The 19,099-nt window shown below is 52.9% G+C and overlaps 1 protein-coding gene across 1 annotated transcript in view; it reads right to left on the reverse strand.

Annotated features, from left to right (window-relative positions):
- Positions 1-19,099, reverse strand: part of PODXL (podocalyxin like) — a 70,860-nt gene continuing 51,761 nt past the window's right edge. The window contains 6 exon segments of the mRNA XM_025213281.1: positions 1-6,031; positions 10,556-10,612; positions 13,431-13,461; positions 13,463-13,545; positions 14,319-14,380; positions 16,081-16,240. Coding sequence (XP_025069066.1) covers positions 5,837-6,031; positions 10,556-10,612; positions 13,431-13,461; positions 13,463-13,545; positions 14,319-14,380; positions 16,081-16,240 — 588 coding nt within the window. The 3' untranslated portion in view covers positions 1-5,836.

Raw genomic sequence — 19,099 nt, forward strand, 5'->3', positions numbered from 1 at the left:
TTTACACAAAAGCATTTTATTGACAGAAGTACACAGTGTCTTCAAAATATATCTTGTAGGAAAATGCAAGAATTATAGTCTCTACAATCCAGTTTCTCAGTAAATTCCAGTGTACATCAGACTCCTGTCCCTGTCTGAGATGCCAATATACAGTACGCAAGATAGCGCTAATGTGCGTATATGTGCACCAGTCAACAGAATAGCCTCTTTAGCAATAGCTTCCCTGCAGACTCTTCTGGGTTACGGTACAAATCGCATGACTTAGCTTTAGTTGTAACTATATAAACCGTGAGGCAGTTGGACATCATGAATGCAAGAGAAATGGCTTAATATTATGTACATGTTCCTTATGAGTCTGAACGCAGACACATTTCCTGCAAGGTTTTAGCTGTTTGTAAAAGTCCTACCAAAATGCAAAGGCAGCAATCTCTGTGCAGCAGGTCTGAATGGTAAAGCTCTTGCTTTAGGGAGGATTTTCCTTTTTGGTCGCACGTGTACACTTATGGCTCCTTTACAATAAGGGAAGGTTTAAGGCTAAAGATTTCTAGTTTCCATTTCCAGCTGACTTTGCAATAAGCATTGTCTATTCTGTGGCTTTCCCCAGCTTTCAGAGAAAAGCCTTCTTTATTAAATAGAGGGTGGAAACAATCTACTATAAAATTATTTTAGTGGTTTAAAAATAGGATTGGAAAAATAAATACAAGTATGATCCCTCTTCAACAATGCCGTGTTACAAGCACTTATATCTCTGCTCTGAATGAGACAAAGTTTTTTGCTGTTTTCTTTCAACCCTGCTAGGGTGGGGGGTCTGGACCCATTTCATCAAGGCTCTTAAGAGAGCATTTAATGGATTTTAATGAGATCCTAGCACAGGTAAACATTAAGCTGGATATGGGCGGGTTGCTGCAATGGGCACAACTCATTTCAGGTGCCCTGGGCAAAGGGTCTGAATCTTAGTCAGAGGACAACCACACGCTTGCAAATAGACTTGACTGTCCCATAGAAGAATTGGGAGTGGATGGGACCGCAAGTATCGGTGGAAAGGCTGAGACCAGCTCTTTAAGGCTTTTCATAACATTACAGGAGCAGGTCCAGCTTATTGGAGCACGAAAAGGAAGCTGCTGCCTTGAATACCGCACGGGTTTAAGACCGTCGCTTGGACAGCGTTGGCTGGACTCAGAAATGACTCTTCGCCCTCGACCGTGGCAGGAGCCTCCTGGCGCTAGGGCCAGTGCAATGACTCGCAGCATCCCTTTGGCAAGGGAGAGCCATGAGTTTTTGGCTTCAAATGGCCTCTCTCAAACGGGTGGACCAGACCTCATGCTGAGGAAAAACCAGTTTTCAGATGAAGGTGAACTCAGCCTCCATTCGTGGGCTGCTCGCAAAGCATCAGACTGGTTCATTTGCTCCCTTCCCTCCCCCTGCCCCATGCAAAAAAACAAACAAAAAAAAGGGTTTCCATGAAAGCAGTGCACAAACAGGCCCAGTGGACTAAATACATTGACTTGTCGACAGCAGTAACATTTAGACGCCACACAATACATGGATTTGATCGCTCCAAACTCCACCCCGCGGAGAGGAGAGAGAAGGGAAAAAGCTATATAGGAGAAGAGAGAGGATGGACTCTGCGGACAGCTTTTTTGGTCCTGCTGTGCTAGGAGACACGCTTCTCCTCGCACTTCTAGCCTGTGCCTTTGCCTCGGAGAGTAAGACTGGGAATCCAAAACCTCTTGGTTATTTCACGCTTGCTGCTGTTCTGACTTTTTCTGTGGAATGAACAATTTAGTGCTTAGTCCTGTTTGGGCAAAAGTCCGCGGCCAAGAAAGCGAGACATTTCTTCCCCAAGCCCCGTTCCCTGAAGGGAAGAGCTGTCAGGTCCCAGGCTCCCAAGTGCTGGGCTGCTTAGGGTTTCATAGGCTTGAGGGGCTTCACGAAGCTCTCCCTTTGGAGATGAAGTGAGTCTCCCCCGGCTATGGAGCAAGGCAGTGGGAGAGCCAGGAGGGAAGGCCCATGCTCCAAGCACCACCTTAGTCCCAGCCTGAACCCCCTCCGCATGCCCCCTCCTGTCCCCGTTCTCCCACACCAGCTCAATGCTGTGTTCATAATGGTGAAGACTAATGTAAAGGGGATCCAAGACCTTCAGTCTTTAAAAAAATAAAATAAAATGGACAGAAGCTACTTTGAGCTCCTCCTGTAACTGCTTGTCAGTGCTATTACCATCACCTTCCTGCCTTCTGGAAAGGAGCTTTGTCTCCCTGCTGCTAGGCTAAAAACCTGCATGAAGACAAGGGTCTGGATCTGCAAGGGGAGATGCACCCAAGCAGGAGAAGGTGGCAGGAGAGCAGGTTTCTAATGGCTCCCAGGCAAAGCGAAGGCAAATGCAGCCGAACACCGTTGTGAGCAGAGCCATCTCTGCCAGAAGGGACTTTTTACAAAAAAAACTGGCAGTGCCCTTAAAAAAACCAACACCACAAAAGCAGAGCCTGGAAGTAAGCAGAGCCTGGAAGTAAGCAAAGCCAGGGGATGTGGGGCTTGTGCTGGAAAAGCACTTGCTACACCGCTCCCCATGCACAGAGCCTGAAGCCAAAGCAAACCCCTGCAAATGCAATAATCATGTTTAGATTATTGCCCCCTTGACCTGTCGTGGTAGGAAGGGACCTGCCAGCATGGGTGGGAAGGGGCTGGCCGTGGTGCCTGGCTCTTCTGCGGTACGGCCCCGACCGTGCTGTGTGGACCACCCTCAGCAATGCCTCTGGAGCTCCTTTGCCAGGGAAGTGGCTACCGGAGACGATGCATTTTAACTGCCTCTTCCCTTGGGCAAACTCCCCCCAGGGCAGTTATCGGTCCACCATAATCTGTGCCAGTCCCAAACAATGTGGACCAGATAAAAAGGCAGCTGCTCTTTCAGCTCTACCCTGGTACTCTGTGTGCCGAGACCTGAGCAAGCTGCTGCTGTGCATGCAGCTCATGCAAACGGTGCAAAGCTGAATAAGGCTTGTGCTGGCAGCCAGGAGCCAGCTGTGGCTGCCCTCATCTGTAACAGCTTGGCTGGATCCAGAGGTCTGGGCTAGTGAGTCCAAACGACCATCATCTGCTGGGAGCTGTTGGCTCCCCAGACTGCATGCGTGTCTGGTTGTCTTCACTGTGCTGCTTTCATGCTCCGGACTACCTGCCCAACCCAGCTCCCAGCTGCCCATCCAGCCCAGGTCTCCAACAAACTCAGAAGGTGAAAGATGCCCTATGTGATACTGTGACAATCTTTCCAATGTAGGCTAGGTGGAATCTGTGATGTGCCTGTAGCCCAGGCTCCTTTTGGGCTAAACCTTTGGACCATGCTCGGACCAGGAAACCTTTTGGAGAGGAGAAGGGATGGTGAAGATTTGCTGGGGATGCAGAAGTCTCTTGAGATGCATCTCAACGGCCTCCTTGGAGAGCAGTAGGCTTCGGGAGAGGAAACACCCAAGAGGGGCTGGTGTTCGTGCGCGAGATCGCTGAAGCAACAGGACGGTCTGACTGTGAACAATCTGCAGGGCTCTCCTTTGCATTTGCATTTAATCTTGTGCAGCTTCTGCTGATCATAAAGAAACCGAACCAAAATGTCCCTAATAAATCCCTTCTTCCAACACCCGGGCAGAGGATGAGATGAATGTGATGGATGCTGGGCTTGCTGTGCTGGAAGCTGGTCTGGGACCAGGGTGAGGAGCAAGGCATATGAATCTCTAGAAATAAAGTAGACTCTGTTCGGAAAAGAGCAATCCCACACGTGCAACTGTCCTGGAAAGACGGGCCTGCTGATTTCAACAGGATGTACGAACAGCTTGAAACAGGCCAGCGCTGCCCAGACCCAGGTACGACACGGGCGTGCTCCCCCAGGAGGAAGCTGGCTGTGGCTTATCCCAGTTGCTGGGTTTTCTTCACTGTTTGTGGTTTCCACTTTATAACAGATCATTCAGTGGCTGCTGGAGGTAGGAGCAGGAAGCTCACGGCACTCGGTCCAGCCCCGATTTTGGTTGCCGATGGTAGGCTCCCCACTGCGGTGGGCCCTGGAAGCACTGCCCCATGCACCTCGGCAGTCCGTTTTGGTGTTGAACAACCTCAAAGGCCTTTTCCCTATTGCTTGATACCCAGGAGTTGAACAGAAATGTCCTTGAAGGAAAAACATAGTGAAGTGCAGCGAAGAGGTGATAACTAAATAACATAACATGGGACAGATGCACGTTCTAGCTCTTGCTGAAATGCCTGTTGCAGGTTTGCTGTGCCTAGAATAGTGCCTGGAGTTGCTGGCCTTGCTAATGCTCCCCTAACAAGGCCAGGTGTGATGGTAGGGGCTAGGACATGGAGAAGGTAGACCCTTCTTGGGTAGGGGTCTTCAGAGCTGTGAGGAGCACACTGTTGTTTGGAGGGAATGGCAATAACTTTCTGGGTTTTTCCCCCCAGTACTAGAATTGGTTGCACAGTGGCCTTGAAATTGCTTTGCTTTCTTGCGGTCTACTGGATCTGCGTTCCCTGAGTCCTGCTGCCTACTGGATGATTAAGAGACCAATTCCCTCTTGGATTGCTGGTCGATTCCTTTTTTGAATAGGTGAGAAATTTTGAGGGTCTGTTTTGAGCCTTTGGGTGCAAGAATCCTGGAACAAGGGGATTTTAGTGCTGCTTCAAATGCAGACAACGGTACGGAGCTTCCAGGGGCTTCCTCTGAACTTGTCCTTTAGCTCCTGGCATGCTAGCTGGGAAAGATGGGCTGGTTCCCTTGAATTGCAGGGACAGTGCTGGCATCTCCTTTGCTGGCTTTGGATGGTATCTTTTGGAAGTCAGGTGCATTGAAGCATCACAGCCTCATGCACCAGGTCGGAAGAGACCCCCAGACCCTTCAATGCGGCGAGTACAGTTAAGATATGTGTTTGAAAACCATTGGACTTGAGGAACCGAAATGGCTTCCTAGGCTGGTAAAAGCAAACTAGGGGCAGTTTTGGCCTGGGACCTGGTCAATGCTGTTCACAATACAGGCTGGGAAAGCCCCCGTAGGATACGAGCACCGAAGACCCAGGAGCGACTGTTGATGGGGGGATGCTGTTGTGTTTAATACCCAGCACTTCCAGCAAGAATCTGGAAATGGCCAGTTAATCACGTGGCTGGGTGTGATGGCAGGGCGTTACTCTTTTTCTCTTTATCTCCTGTGAAGCTTAATAACTGTCTTTAATATTACCACGTGATAGAGGAAAAGGAAAAATAAACCATAAGCTGCATTGGCAACAGAGATGCACAGGGGAGGGTGGAGCTCTTGGAGTATGCCACCACGCTGCCCAGCACTGCCATCGATAGTGCCGCTGCTACCGCTCCCGTTCAGAGCCTCTTCGTTCAATGCTATTTTAGTTCCCGGTCGTTGCCGCAGGCTTTTGGGTGCCCGTGAAGGGTTCTTCAACTCGGGCAGTGGTTACACGCCACATGCCAGGTCCCAGCCGGACAGAAGAAGCCCCGATCTGGAGAAAGCAGATTCCAAGTTCTGCAAACCACGCTGAGTTCGATACCATCATCAATGGTTGGGAAAGCCTTTCATCTCTGAAACCATCTCGTCTCCTCTAGTCAAGGCAAATAGAGGAATATATATATTTATTTATATATAAACAAAATACACTCTATAGTCTGGACAGTGAATATGTTTGGATTTAGCGATGTTTAGGCCACAGCAAACTCCAAGCGTGGCTTCTTTCCTCGGCAAAGCTGGCAGGCACGTGTCCCTCCTTGTCCGATAGGGTGACGGCACTTGTGGCTGTAGTCAGTTTGGTTTTTTTGTTTCGGGTTTTCCTTGTTTTTGCTTAGCGGTCTCCGGCTTCATTTATAGATGCGTGTCCTCTTCCTCCTCCAGCTCCTCTTTCGTGAGGTTGTCCATGGGGACAATCCAGCTGTCGCCCAGCTCACCGTTCAGGTTGATCTTCTTCTCCTGCATCTCAGAGGAAGTCTCCATCACCTCCAGCGTCGGGTTGTCATGATAGCCGTTCTCCATGGTCTGCAGCTCTTCTGTCAGGCGCTGCTGTGAGGGGATAGGAAAGAAACCAGAAAGCTGTGAAGAAAACCAGAGCTGGGTGGTAGCTCTGGGGATAAGTGCATGGCATGTCCTAGCTGTTAGTCTTATCCTTGGATCATCTGTCCGCGCTGCCAAGTCATCTCACAGTCAAACATGGCCTGCATGACTTCCATCGTGAGGATCACAGCTAGGAGCGTGGAGGAGAGGGGCAAGGACCCAGTGAGAGGGGCAGGGCGGGGAGCTGGGGCTGTGGTGCTGCGGGTCATGACTGCAGTGTGTGGGCCAGGCTGGATGGAGGATCTGGCAAAGCATCTGCTTCTCCTCCACCGGCGATGGAAAAAGGAGCTCTGTTCTCCCGATGCATGGAGCGATGCGTGTGAGATGCGTGGAGCTGTCTGCGGTCCCCCGGTTGCAGCGCGGAGCGGAGGGTGTCTGGTTAGTCCGTGCTTCTGGGCTCTGCCGGTCCCCCCATGGGGCTGGGAAGGGACTTTTCCCCCTCCTGTTGCTCTGGGAGTTGGGGGACTTAAAACAAACCTAGAGGGTCTTGCTCCTCCGTTCAGCGTCACACTGACGCCTTTGGGATCAGGAAGGGAATTTTACCCGGCAGGTAAAATTCACGTGTATTTTAATAAACACCTACTTGTCCTTTCAGTGGCAGGACACGGACCCTGCCCTCATTCCCCTGCTTTACCTGTGGCCAGCGTAAGGTTGATGTTCTGGACATGATGCCTGGTCGCAGGGTGTAGGAGCTGTTTTCAGGGTTTTTAAGAGCAGGCGAGACAAATACTTGTCTAGGATGGTTCAGGCAGGGGGTTGGGCTAGACGACCACCTGAGATCCCTTCCAGCCCCATTGCTCTGTGATTTCTTTTTTTGTTTATGACTGCACAGATTTGATGCCACTGAAAGGCAATGACTTTCAAAAAGGGCGTGAATTAGAAATGAAATGCCTCTGGTACCTTTCTTCTACCCTTGCTGTCCCAGCCTCTGGCAGTACAGCATTCAACTTGTCTTGCCAACCCTTCCAGCTCCTCACTCCTTCAGTGAGGGTCCCCCCACATTTGACACCCCGTTGTCACTCCGAACCAGCCGTGGTCTCGTCCACACCTGCCCTCCATTTTCGACCCTTCCTTCCCTTGTTAAGACGTTTCTTACTCCCTTAACACTGCTCTTTTCTAGGCATTTCCAGGTCAGTGAAAATGCTGCTTTCCCCGGACCTCCTATGCGTGGGGCGCTGCTGGTTTAAAGTGCGCTGCAAGTCAAAAACCACCTCTGTAGAAATGAGACCTTGGAGCCCCAGTGGTCTCTGGTGAAACTTTAGAAATGGGGAAAAACAAATGGGCCATCCAGTCCATGTCTTCTGGGTTGTGCACACTACTTGGCCGTGTCCGCATGAGCAGGGGTGTGCATTTGCAGCAGCACAAATCTGAGCTGCTACTTTGTGCCATAGTGATGCCCCTGCCCATTTGCTTGGCAGCAGGATACGCTGTCCTGCTGTGCTGCAGCATAGGATGCCTCAATACGGGGCTAGTTGGCAGGCAGCCCCTGCACTGAGGCACGCTGTGGTCCAGCTAGCTGGGGAGCGGCAAACGGTGATGGGGGAACAGGCAGCCCAGGGCTGCTTTTTTATTCAGGATGTTATTTTTTTGCTACCAGGGAATCCTGGTAGCAAATTAGCAGCGCCATGCATGGTTGAACGTGCAACGCGTGTGTGTTGTGGCACTGCAAAGAGGTTTGCGGTGTCACAAACTGCACATGCCTGCGTGTCTGAATCTGGCCGTTTTGTCGGTTCTAGTCCCAAGGATGGGGGGTCTTCACCCTTCCACAGCCTGCTCTATTTAGTGTTTCAATAAGCTGATGCCTAGAACAACACCTGGTGTTTTAGAGGCAGCCTCGTCAGAGTGGCAGGGTGAATTCATTCTCTGCTTTGCGACAGGAAGCCTGGAAAGCGTTGCCTGAAGTCGCATACCCCCATACAAAGCAACTTCTAGTTGGGTGCCTGCTCATGCCCTGCTGTCTCTTTTGGCACTGTTGCCTTCCCCAGGTTTCTCCTTCCTGTGCATGTGTGTTGGGGTCCATCGCCCTAGATAAATTTGCCAGTCGATTATTTGCCTGGCCACGTTTCTAGTCTCTCCAGAGCTTGTTGGTGTTTGCCATTAATTCCACTTTGGTGTCATCAGTCCACTTTATGAACGGGCTGTGCTCTCCACTCTCCCAAGCCAGCGATGAGGAGGAACCTGGCGTTGAGAGCAATCCCGGCAGAAGGCCACCCAACATCTGCTCCAGCTACATTCCTGGTCCGCAACCCCAGCTCTCTGTTTTAACTGGGTTTTGTGGGTGCTTTTGTGCCGGCCAATTTGATTACACCACTGACTCTCAACCAGGGTGTCACAGCAGCACCCTGGGGTGCCTGGAGATCTTTTCAAGGGTGCCACACAATGTTTGCACCGTTAGGTGTGCAACCATGATTCTGCGATAAACCCAGAGATTTCACATAGGAATCTCTAGCATTAAAAACATTCTGCCTTGCTGTGGTTTTTCGGAGTCCTTTACAACAGAAAAATCACATTATTAGTTTTCTGTAGTCAAAATAGGGGTGAAAACTATGAGCTGGCATCTGGGTGGGGGGGGGCTTTCTTTTTCCTGTGGATGGCACACCCAGCACTGCACTTCCTTCGTGGCCAGAGACTCGGCCCCGTGTCACATACCCCTCCTTCCACGCCTGTGCCCCTTCTGAGCACGCAGCAGCTTGGCTCGTTCTGCAGTGCCCAGACAATGGGATTTCTGTCTGTCTGAACGGGAGGGCTGGAAGTCCTTCCTTCCCCAGCTGCTGGCAATCGCAGCGAAGGAGAAAGCAAGGCAGAGCAGACTGAACGCTGCACTGACCTGCCAGCTATTTTCAGCGCTGGCCTGCTGTGAGATTGGGCTACTGTCGCTGTTCCTTCCCCCTCCTCTTTGTCTGCCTTGTTTCTATGAGAAAGCTCGCTTGCAAAATAAAATAATAATAAAAAAAAAAGCTTATAAGCAAATAAGCAGGCAGCAAAAGCTGGCTTGCTAACTCCCGGGGTGACTGCAAGTTGACAGAGTTATCCTGATATAGCTCCTCACCTGCGTGAACTTTTATTATTTCAATAAGTGACTGAGGTTGGCTGGGATACCATTAGCAAAGCCAAACAAGCCATTCCTGTACCCGAACGAGTCTCCGTATTGCTGTACTGCTGAGACTACATTGGTAGCGCTGGTCAGAGCTTTCTCACGAAGATGAGATGTCGGGTTATAAAACAATCGGGGTAGGGGGCTTGACTTTTATCGCGTGTCTGCACAACACCTACTGCAGAGGGGTCCTGAAGACAGCTGGGACCTCTGGCTGCTACTGTGATGTACCCTATTTACTAGCATGCCACGTGCACTTTCCCCTCCAAAATTAGCTTTTTACAATTGGAATCTCTGTGTGTTTTGTTTTTTGTTAAAGCAGGGAAGCTGATTTTCTGCCCGGACCAGAAGCATGGAGATGCTGTGTGATGGCTGCTCCTTTTCCCTTCCCTTCCCTCCAGCAGGTGCAAGGAGGGAGATGCAGCTCCAGGGACAAGGGTTCACCCGGTTTTGATTCCTGCTCCCCCCCAAATTTAAAACCAACTTCTCAGCGGCATCGGCAGCACTTCTATTCAGGTAGCTGTAGGTGTGCGCTGCCTTCCTCGCTCGTTATAATCTGGTCAGCCGAGCCCGGCCCCTCGCCCTTGGTTTTCTGTCTGCTGCCTCGGACACATCGCACCAGCCTCTGAGCGTACCTCAACCCTGCGTGGGAGTAGCCTCTAGGGAGCTGCATTGGGACCTTTATTCTCTATCAAATTCAGCCTTCCTCTTATGACCTCGGTGCTTCATCCTCACACTAGCCTTTGCTCGAGTCTGGTGTCTGCTCTGGTTCTTTGGGGTTCGACAAACAACGTGCGGTGCGAGCCTCTGAGCGTCTAGACAGGATGCTGCCGCTTCCTTTTGGGTGCCTCGATCGGAGCATTTCTCTCGGGACAAATAAATGAGCTCAGAAGTCAAATCTGAGGGGAGGCGGGGGAACGTGGCTCTGTGCTAGACCTGGGAAGGATGGGCGAGGGGACTGGGTTGTGTCCCGTGTTGTTGGGATGACATAAAAATAAGGCCTGGTGTGTGTGTGTGCGTGTGCGCACGCACCTGCCCCCCAGCTTTTATGTCAGCCCTTGTCTGCCTCTGGGAACTTGTTCCAGTGACCAGAGCTATGCTGGAGGAGAGGTTTTGCTCTGACACAGACATGCTGGCATATAGATACTTAGCGGACGGGGCAATGGGTTGCATTGCCAAACAGCACCAACAAACCAGCAGTTTGCAGGGTAGTGGAGCAGCACACGGTTGAGCATCCTTGCTGCAGAAGGGAAGGGGCTTGCAGGTCGGGCTGTTCAAAGCCTTGGCTTTGTTCCTGCGAGGAGCTATCGGCCCCTACTGAGCCCTGGGGATACAGGCTGCGTGTGTTGGAGATTTGGCATGCAGGTATAAAAACTCACAGTAAAGAGCACAGCTACGTGTCGGCCTTCAAACCCCGGGACAGCAGAGGAGATGGTCTGGTTATTTCCAAGGTAAAAAACCAGCAGGATTAAAAAAGAAAAGAAAAAACAAAAAAACACAAAACTTTCAAGTCATTCTTCTCTATTTAAAAGAAGCAAGAAGAAAAAGAAAAAACCAAAGGGTTGACATAAATGCAGGAAAAAAAACCAACCCAAAGCAACCTTCTCTACTCAAAGTGTAAATGCCCACAGCCTCAAAGGCGTTTAGATGCCTAAGTGACCCCCTCTCAATTTGAGGACCTTGGGGTTGGGGCTGTGAGTGTTTCTCCTGAAAGCTGCAGTGCAAATGCAGCCCAGGTGACTAATTAGTGGCACCTGGTACTACTAGAGAGGCTGTCTGGTGGCCTCTAGGAAGTGAATGCGTGTTGCTCCTGGACAGGTGTGCACTGCAGTCAGAGGGATGCATACACTTTCCGGATGATGTATCTGTTTCAAAATGGGTTGAAATGACAGGTGAAGTGATGCAGTGCGTGCAATCGGGGCCACGATGGCTGCTGTCTGGTTGCTCCCGTTTTTGTGTGGGTCTCTTGCTGTAAGAAGACGGGGTTGGAGTTTGGCCGTGTGTAAGGACAGGAAGCTTGGGACTGTAAGACGACACAAGCTGAACGCAGTGAGATCTGTGGCTACCTTGAATTCTAGTCCTAGGATATAACCGAAGGTCTCGGATGGGCCGTGTCCCTCTAGCCTGTCCCCCACGCTCCTGTTGGCTTTGATGCCGGCTTCTACCAAGCCCTGGTTAGATTTTCAAACAAGCACCTCTGCTTTCTCACGTGAATCCCATAAGGATCCACAGCCCCTACAAAAGCTGTTCCCATATCTTACACTTGATGGTGAGGCCAATACCAGCTCATGGCTTCTTCACGCTCCCCTGAGTGTCTGTACCCACCTCTCAGCTCTGGTCTAGTACTCGGACTGTAATTTCTGCATTTTTGCTTTGTATCTGTACAGCACTAAGCACTATGAGGACCCTGGGGGTCCAGCTGCTTTTGCAACACCAGCAACATCCCCTGTTTGCAGTGTTGGAGTAGAAGTCTGTGTGTCTCAGCTCATGAATATGGAGCACGCTGGAATAGGCCTGAATGCAGGAAGTTTGTCCTGTTTCTGCTCGACAGCAGGACTGCAGTGCAGTCTCTAGGACTGGGAATCGGGCATCTCTTGGGATTCATGCATACATAGACGCACATTTCCAGGCTTCTGAAACCGAGCAATCACCTTTGGTAGGATTTTTAAGTCAGCTTAAAGGAGGACTGTAGTTATTTGGGCTAGATTCTCAAGTGCTTGTCCCAATGATAGTTTAGCAATCAAATTTGTTCTCTTGGGGAGTTTAACTCTTGGCAATAGCAGCTGGAGCCAGTGCAAGTCACTGGGCTTTTGCTACTGCTGGGGATGGGTCAGGAGTAGGGGACTGTCACAGTCAGGGCTCTGTTTGATCTCTGGTCCCATCCCTCTCAGAGGTGAGTGCAAGACACTTTGGAGGAAGCATCTTCACAGGTTAAATCTCAGAGAGCTGTACTTGGTGTCTTTGCTTAAGACTCGCAGCACATTGGCCCATATGCTTTGCAGCAAACATTGCCTTCATCCGAGACCTGCCTCTCTGCAAAGGCATTTCCCGTGCAGTGCAAAACTTAAAAGACCAAAGTACTGCTGCAGTAGCTGCCGTGCTCTGGGGAACGGGGAGCTGGCGCCCTCCTGTGCACATCATACTCTCTGCACGGCATTTCAGCTTTTTCTGCCACACACGAGCTGCTGCGTGCACTGCCCGCGGCCTGCAGTGATGGTGCAGCAGAGCCCGTGGGGCTGCCAGGGCTGTACCCTGGCACAGATGTTAGGCTGCAGCTCAGGTCAATGGGTTACAAAATGCTGCTCCCAGCGATGCACTCAGCGAGCACAGCCGCGCCATAAGGATCTGGGCAGGGAAGCCACGCTGCCTGTCGTTGGGGCGGTCGGGGTCGCAGCGTTAGCTCTGCAGGACCCAGAGGAAAAACCTACCACCCTCCTAAAAACCTTAGCAGCTGTAGGACCTGGCAGCCCATCTAGGGTCCACCGCATGCGCTATCCCACGTTAGAGGGAAGGATAAAACGTTAGCCCTGGGCGCTCTGCATTTCTCATCCCGAGACGTCAGCCAGAAACACTGCTCCGTAGCTGGAGAATGGGCAAATTGCAGCTTACCAGAAATGAGGGGAAACTGCCCTTCCTCACCCTCCAAGCTTCCTCTATTTTCTTTTTTTTAAAATAGGAAAGCAAAACTGAAGTTTTGTTTCTTCCTAAAACTATTTTGGATTAGAAACCCCGCCCCCCCAAAGTAGAGTTGTAGTAATGACCCTTTTCATCATGAACTCAGCATTAAAAGGTCAGGTTGGGCAGGTTTGATGCAAACCAAAAGGTTTTGTGACAATCGGGGCAGTTGCGGTTTCCCTCTGAATTCTCTTTGGATAGCACCGTTTCGACCTGCCTCAGGCCGCATCCCGTATTGATCATCACAACCCGCTCGGGCCGAATGAGCAGCTCTCCCTGCTCTGAACCGCCATGTCCTTTCTCCTACTGTTGCTGCGGCCCCAGGCTATGCTCGATGGGCAGAGGCTGTCCCAGTGCTGCCCGGCAGCCGTTCTCCCTGCCATCAGTCATCCTACTGAGAGCTCTCAGGGGGGCACATATGAGATGGTGCTAGCCCATTTTGCAAAGGCCTCTCGCAGCAACGCAGGAGAAGGGAAAGTGGCTGGTCCTGGCAGTTGCCCGTCTGCTTGCAGCAATAACACAGCCCCTATTTGGGGTATCCCTCCTTTCTGCCCTACCTGGATGCCCAGGGCAGCTTACCTGGTCCTTCCTGCGGGACCTGCGTTGGTGTGGTGATCAGAGGCGTGCTGACCCGGTCAGTTGGCTCGTCGTCCCCGAGCTGCTTGTCGGCCAATGTGACGTTGTTGATCCCGGCCTGTACAATGGGAGGACAGATCCCAACATTGCCCTACGCCTGCTCCTATGGGATGGTGGACGCGTGGGCATGAATTCAGTCTGCCCTCGTATGCTTCCTTGCGGTCACTTCTGGCATCCTGCAAGATGCCAATTTCTGCCTACTCCCCTGGGCTTGGCATTACTGCTGGATGCTTGTCCACCCTGCTGGAAACAGCTGGGGTTTGGTACTACCCACATCCCTCCATTCACAGAGAGCTGGACTTGTGCAAAGGGGAGGGGCGGACATTCAGGTCCTCCTTCCCCAGCGCCGCTGCTGCCCAACGGCCAGGTTATCTGCTCCCACCACTGACCCAGGGACCCAGGGCACAGGCTCTGCAGAGTCGCAATGTAAAGCCTAAATGTGGAGGCCCTGATTTCAGAGGACTAAGGGGAGCAGTGGGATTGTTTCCAGTGTCAGGTGGTTTCCAAAGCTTTCCAAACTCTGAGACAAGCCCCTCTGCCATGCCCAAGAGCTCCAGACAATGAATGAGCAGCGGGTGAGCTTGCCCTCCCTTCACTATTAGTTTGAGCTTTCCCTCTGGTTGGTCCTGGGGTGCTGTTATGACTCGCCAGCTGCTAAAGCGATCCCTCTGCAGCTCTAGCATGGTCCCTCGCTCAAGTGAAGCAAGTCCCACCATGCTCACCATAGAAGTAAAGCCCAAGAGCCTCTACAGCAGCCTTCGTCCAAAGCATTTCTCGAGGGCCAAGACATGGTGCTAATTTGAAAGCTAAGAGAGGTCTCTTTGCTCTTACCTTCTTAAATTCATCCTTCTTCTCCTTCAGCAGTTCAAAAAGCTCCTCCTGTCTCGGTTTTACTAAGGGAAGAGATGAAAAGCAGCTGAGCCACGTGCACCCACCCACAGGGCAGGGAGCGCTCTCTGCTGCCTTCCCACTGGGGAGCCTGGAGCGGTCCCAGCCCAAGTGCTGCGCTATAAAGTGTCTCCCTCATCCAAAGGAGGAAAGCGAGGCCTGCAGAAATAGTGGTTTGCATGAAGAAGTAGAGTGAATGAAGCCTGGGAGCCAGGGACAGACAGGAGCCCCTCTCTCCTGCTGGGTGCTGTCAGCTTTCGCTCACGTTAGGCTCTGTAAAGGGGATGGCAGGAGTTACAGGGGTTGTCTATTGTGTTTCCAGGGAGGACAGGACCAAGTGCCTGCCTGCCAATGTGCTCTGGACCTGGAGGTTTGCTAGGGAGGCTAACTTGGCCCCAAGGCTCACACTCATATCCTTGATCTCAGCTGAAAGCGAACGTGGGCCACATACAGCTCCATCCTCCCTGGACCCCAATGCTGGTGCTGTGCAGACATTTGGGGATGCAACCGCATGCTGAGAGGTTGGTGGGGGTGAAGGCTGTGCATGCAGCCCAGTGTCCAATGGCCCCTTTCATCTCTGCAGCAAAGCCCAACATTAAACAAGGGATAGAGCCAGGCTTGCTCACTCTGCATGCCTGGTCTGGGGCATAATGTGGGGGAGACGGTGGGGGAGATGGTGGAGACAAGCATGCTCTGCTGCTGGCTGTGTGCATACTGGGGCTCCGGCTTGCACTGAGCAACCCAGGCCGCAGATGCCAGAAAATCTGTCACACCTGTCTGTCTGCCTCTGCTCCCCCGCACGCACACCTGCAGACTAGCTCTGGGACCAGCAGCATGCTCAGCCCAACCTAGTTCCCTCCCTCTGCAAAGCTAAGCATGGCTTGAACAAGGAAGCAGGTGCTCCCCTCCTAGACGGTGAGAGCAGGTCCATCCTCCAGGGCCAGATGCTTTTAGAAACCCACTATTGGATAGTTATGATATAAACTGCTCCAAGGGGAAATGTCTCCCCTGGTGACACAAGTGACTGCTCCGCTTCTACATCCAGATGAAGCGGGGGGGGGTTGTGCAAACCATCCCTCCTCGTTTGTGATCTGTCCCAAACTGGCCAGGCCTTTTGGGGGCAGCTGAATGATGCAAACATTCGTTTGGACTGAAATCCACCCCCTTCCCTTGATTCACTGTGTTGCCACGTGAAACAGCCCTGGACTAGGGCAGTACTTGGCTGCCCCTGGGTTGAGCTGGATTTGAACCCTTGAAATGTGAGCCCTCTGTCCCCTTGAAATATGTGTGTTGTGGGGCAGGAAGGATAGATGGAGAAGAGTGGTTAAAAAAAAAAGGAACTGCTTTGAAGCTGGAGCATCCTGAGTTTTGTAGCCCCTAGGGAAAAGGGTTCAATCTGGCTCCAATAGCACCTGGGTTTGGAAACAGCAATGGGCCTAGTGGTTATTGCACCCTGGCCCTAAGGGGCTTCCATTAGGAGCTGAAGGAGGGCAGCAGAAACCCATGCGGGCCCAGAAACAAGACCTTAATGGGCTGTACTGTAAACACCACCTGAATCGGAGGTGTTTCATGGGGTCCTGTCTGAACGCCTCCAGCACTTCCACTTGGCTGCTCCCATGCTGCCCTTCTTCCAGATCTGAACAGGTAAAGGGTCTTTTGCTGTCAGGGACCCTGCCATCAGCATTAGGAGGTGCATGGCACTTACTCAGCACAGAAGCATCCACCAAAGCATAGAGGTTAGGGGAGCCCTGGACGGGGGCCAGGCTCACGGTGCACTGGTCTCGGCTCCGGTTGAACGTGGGCTTCAGTGCTTTGCAGATTATGTCGTACAGCTCCTCGCTCTGCTTGGTTTGTGCCACCCCGCCCTGCAGGGACAGAAAGCACATGCATGGATGGCAGCTCCCTCCTTCCAAACAGTTTCCTGGCCCCATGCACCAGGGCTGCTGGACAGCTAACCCTAACAAGTTATGCTGTCTCTCTCGGGCACTTGAGGGCTGCACGGAGCCTCACAACACCCCTCCGATGTAAGGCGTGTGGCAGAAGGGACACTGAGGCACAGCCACGTAAGCGCTGGCTGTGGTTATGCATAGCAAGGCATGAAATAAAACCAGGTTTCTCCTCTGGTTCCTCAACTGTAAAGTGTTACCTCTGGTTTAGCCCCTCCAAAGGCCAAAGCCAACTATGTCCTGGTAATGCAGAGCAGGGTTGATCCAAGCACCAGAGGGGGAACGTTTCAGCCACCTGCCTCCTGCTTCAGCATTGACTGCCAGCTCCTACAAAGCCAGACTGTGGCTGTATTTGCTGCTTTGCCCTGGGCATAACACTCATTCTCTCTGCTAGGCTCGGGGGAGAATGAGCGCCAGCAAGCACCGACGCGCTTTTCCTCGGTGCTGGACGCCCTGCCACACCCGAGTGATGGGGACGAGGGTGGGAACGAGAAGGAGCCCGTTATCTCCATTCCCAGCAGCAGGTTCCACAACCTCCGCTCTCCCTCCGCACGGCCACCGCGTCTGCGGGACAGGAAGCATTTAAAAGTAGTTTCTTTATTACGAGCCAAATCCACTTGGCCTGTGGTCCGCGCCAGGGCACTGCCGTCCTTATCTGAGGGCTGCAGCTTTTGGAGTTACAGGAATAGCAGCTCCCCGGGGGGACAGTGGGAGTGGGGACGGGGTGGATCTCAGGGCTGGCCGGGCAGGGGAGCGTCTCAAAGGGCACGTTCCCGAAAGCTGCAGAAAAGGCGGAGGGTGTGCAATTTGAGGCATGTCCCAATAAACAACTGTGCTTGCACAGCACCGGCTTCCAGCGAGACGGGGTGTGTGATGCCTGGGGGCCAGGGTAAATGAAGTCCTCTGGGGGAGGAAAGGACGGTGCAGGAAGAACGCAGCACCTCGTGGGCCCGCGGCAGAGCCGAGCCCTCCTCGGAGATCCCGACGGCTTGCCAGCAAACGTGAAAATGTGCAAAGCCTAACCCCAGGCACGTGCTGGGCAGCTTCCCATGCCCGGCTCCTCTAGTCTGCCCATGCATTCTTCACCCCATGCCAGCAATCTCCTTCATCAGCCCAGCGGTGACCTCTGCAGATGCTCTGCTTTGCATCCTCTCTCTGCCAATGCCTGATTTGCACCAGTTACTCCTGAGAGCAGACACGGGGTGGCTTTGTGGTGGGAATCACGCACCGATTCCCCTAGCCACTGCTCGCTTTCCCCTTTAGCCATGTTTTGCTCCCATGAGGATTGTAAAAGCAAAGTGTTTTCCCTTCCACGGTGACCTTAGTATTTCCCTTGGCTTCACCATGTTGGCCTCCACCGCTCCTGGAAGCATCCAAGTATAGCAAGCAGCACCCGACCCATGCAATGGGGCTGCCCTCCTGCACAGCTTCTAACTCGTGGCTCCTCCAGGCCCCCACAAGCCACGGCCCCGTGCAGAAATGCTAGGCTAGACAAATGCACTGTCCACACAGCTGCACGCATACTGAGCTGGGAGGCAGAGAGGCAGGCAGGGCATTGGAGTTGGGGACCGAGGACGGCGGGGTGCACGAGGTCCTGCCGTGGGGTCAGGGCTGGTGGGCTGTGTCTGTGGTTCACTTCACTCGGCCCACGTGTCTCCATGCTTTCCTGCTCTCTTCTCTCCTCCTGTTGTGTCGGGAAGGGTAGGCATTGCTCTGCTAGGTGCGTGCGCGGTGCTCCTCTCAAAAGCATCCTGCTGGGTCATGGGGGGAGCAGGCCAGCTGCTGGGGGCTGCAAGGGTGGACCAGCCAGCTCCTTCTGGGAGTCTCTTTCAGCCCTCCTCCCCTATCACAAGCCCTTCAGCCTTCTTCCTCAGCCTCCTGCGCCTGGCCTGGGGTCAATGCCCGTCCTGCCCTCAGCATTCACCACCCTGAAGCTCAACCTCCAATTCTGTTTCCTCTGCTTCTCTTGGAGGGTCCTGGCCTCGCCTAAGGAAAAGCCAAGGCAGGCTGTCGGTCAGGCCTCGGAGCTCTCCCGGGGGATGTGACCTCAGGAGGAATCTTCCTATCTCACCCCCGTCCAAACTCCGTCCAAACATTTAACAAGTGGCTCCGGGGGCACCCAGCCACAGGATGCACATGCTTGGGAGGAAGGAACAGCCCCCCGCTGCAGCGAGCAAGGGAGCTTGCGTGCATTGTTAGTCCCCAGGAGGGACGGGGGGCCTTGGCCACGGCACCATGAGAACGAGGAGCGATCCAGGCACTGTCCCCTTCTTGCCCTTTCACTTTCCACCAGGAAAGCTCAGCCCTGGCAGGCTCTTCAATCACCCTGGGCTCTCCTTGGGACTCTGCGGCATTGGCTCCAGACAGATGAGAGGCCGTCGCTGCGCCAGGGCTCGGGCACCCTGCTGCGCTAGCAAGGCACCTCCCTGCTTCCTCAAGGCTGCTGCCTGTCCTAACAGGGCTCACCGTGTCCCACCCATCCCCAGCCCTGCCCCTGGATCCCATGTCCAGCTCTGACACTTGCAGCTTGTGTTTCTAAATCGCCCATCCCGCCGTCTCCCATTTGCATCATAGTGCGGTATAGCCCGCGGCTCTGTGCGCTAGGCCCAGGACGTGAAGGACGGCACGGCCCCTGGCCTGCAGAGCTGAAAGTTTAGACAAGCTCTCACGTCACCGATTCGTTTCTAGGGCTGACTCTCTTCTCCACCCTCTTACGTTATTCATTCCTCACAATCCCTGCCCGGGGTAAAGGGACAGACCGCTGTCTGTGGCCACGGT

Source organism: Alligator sinensis, unplaced genomic scaffold (assembly GCF_000455745.1).
Source record: "Alligator sinensis unplaced genomic scaffold, ASM45574v1 scaffold268_1, whole genome shotgun sequence".
Taxonomy (NCBI): Eukaryota; Metazoa; Chordata; order Crocodylia; family Alligatoridae; genus Alligator; species Alligator sinensis.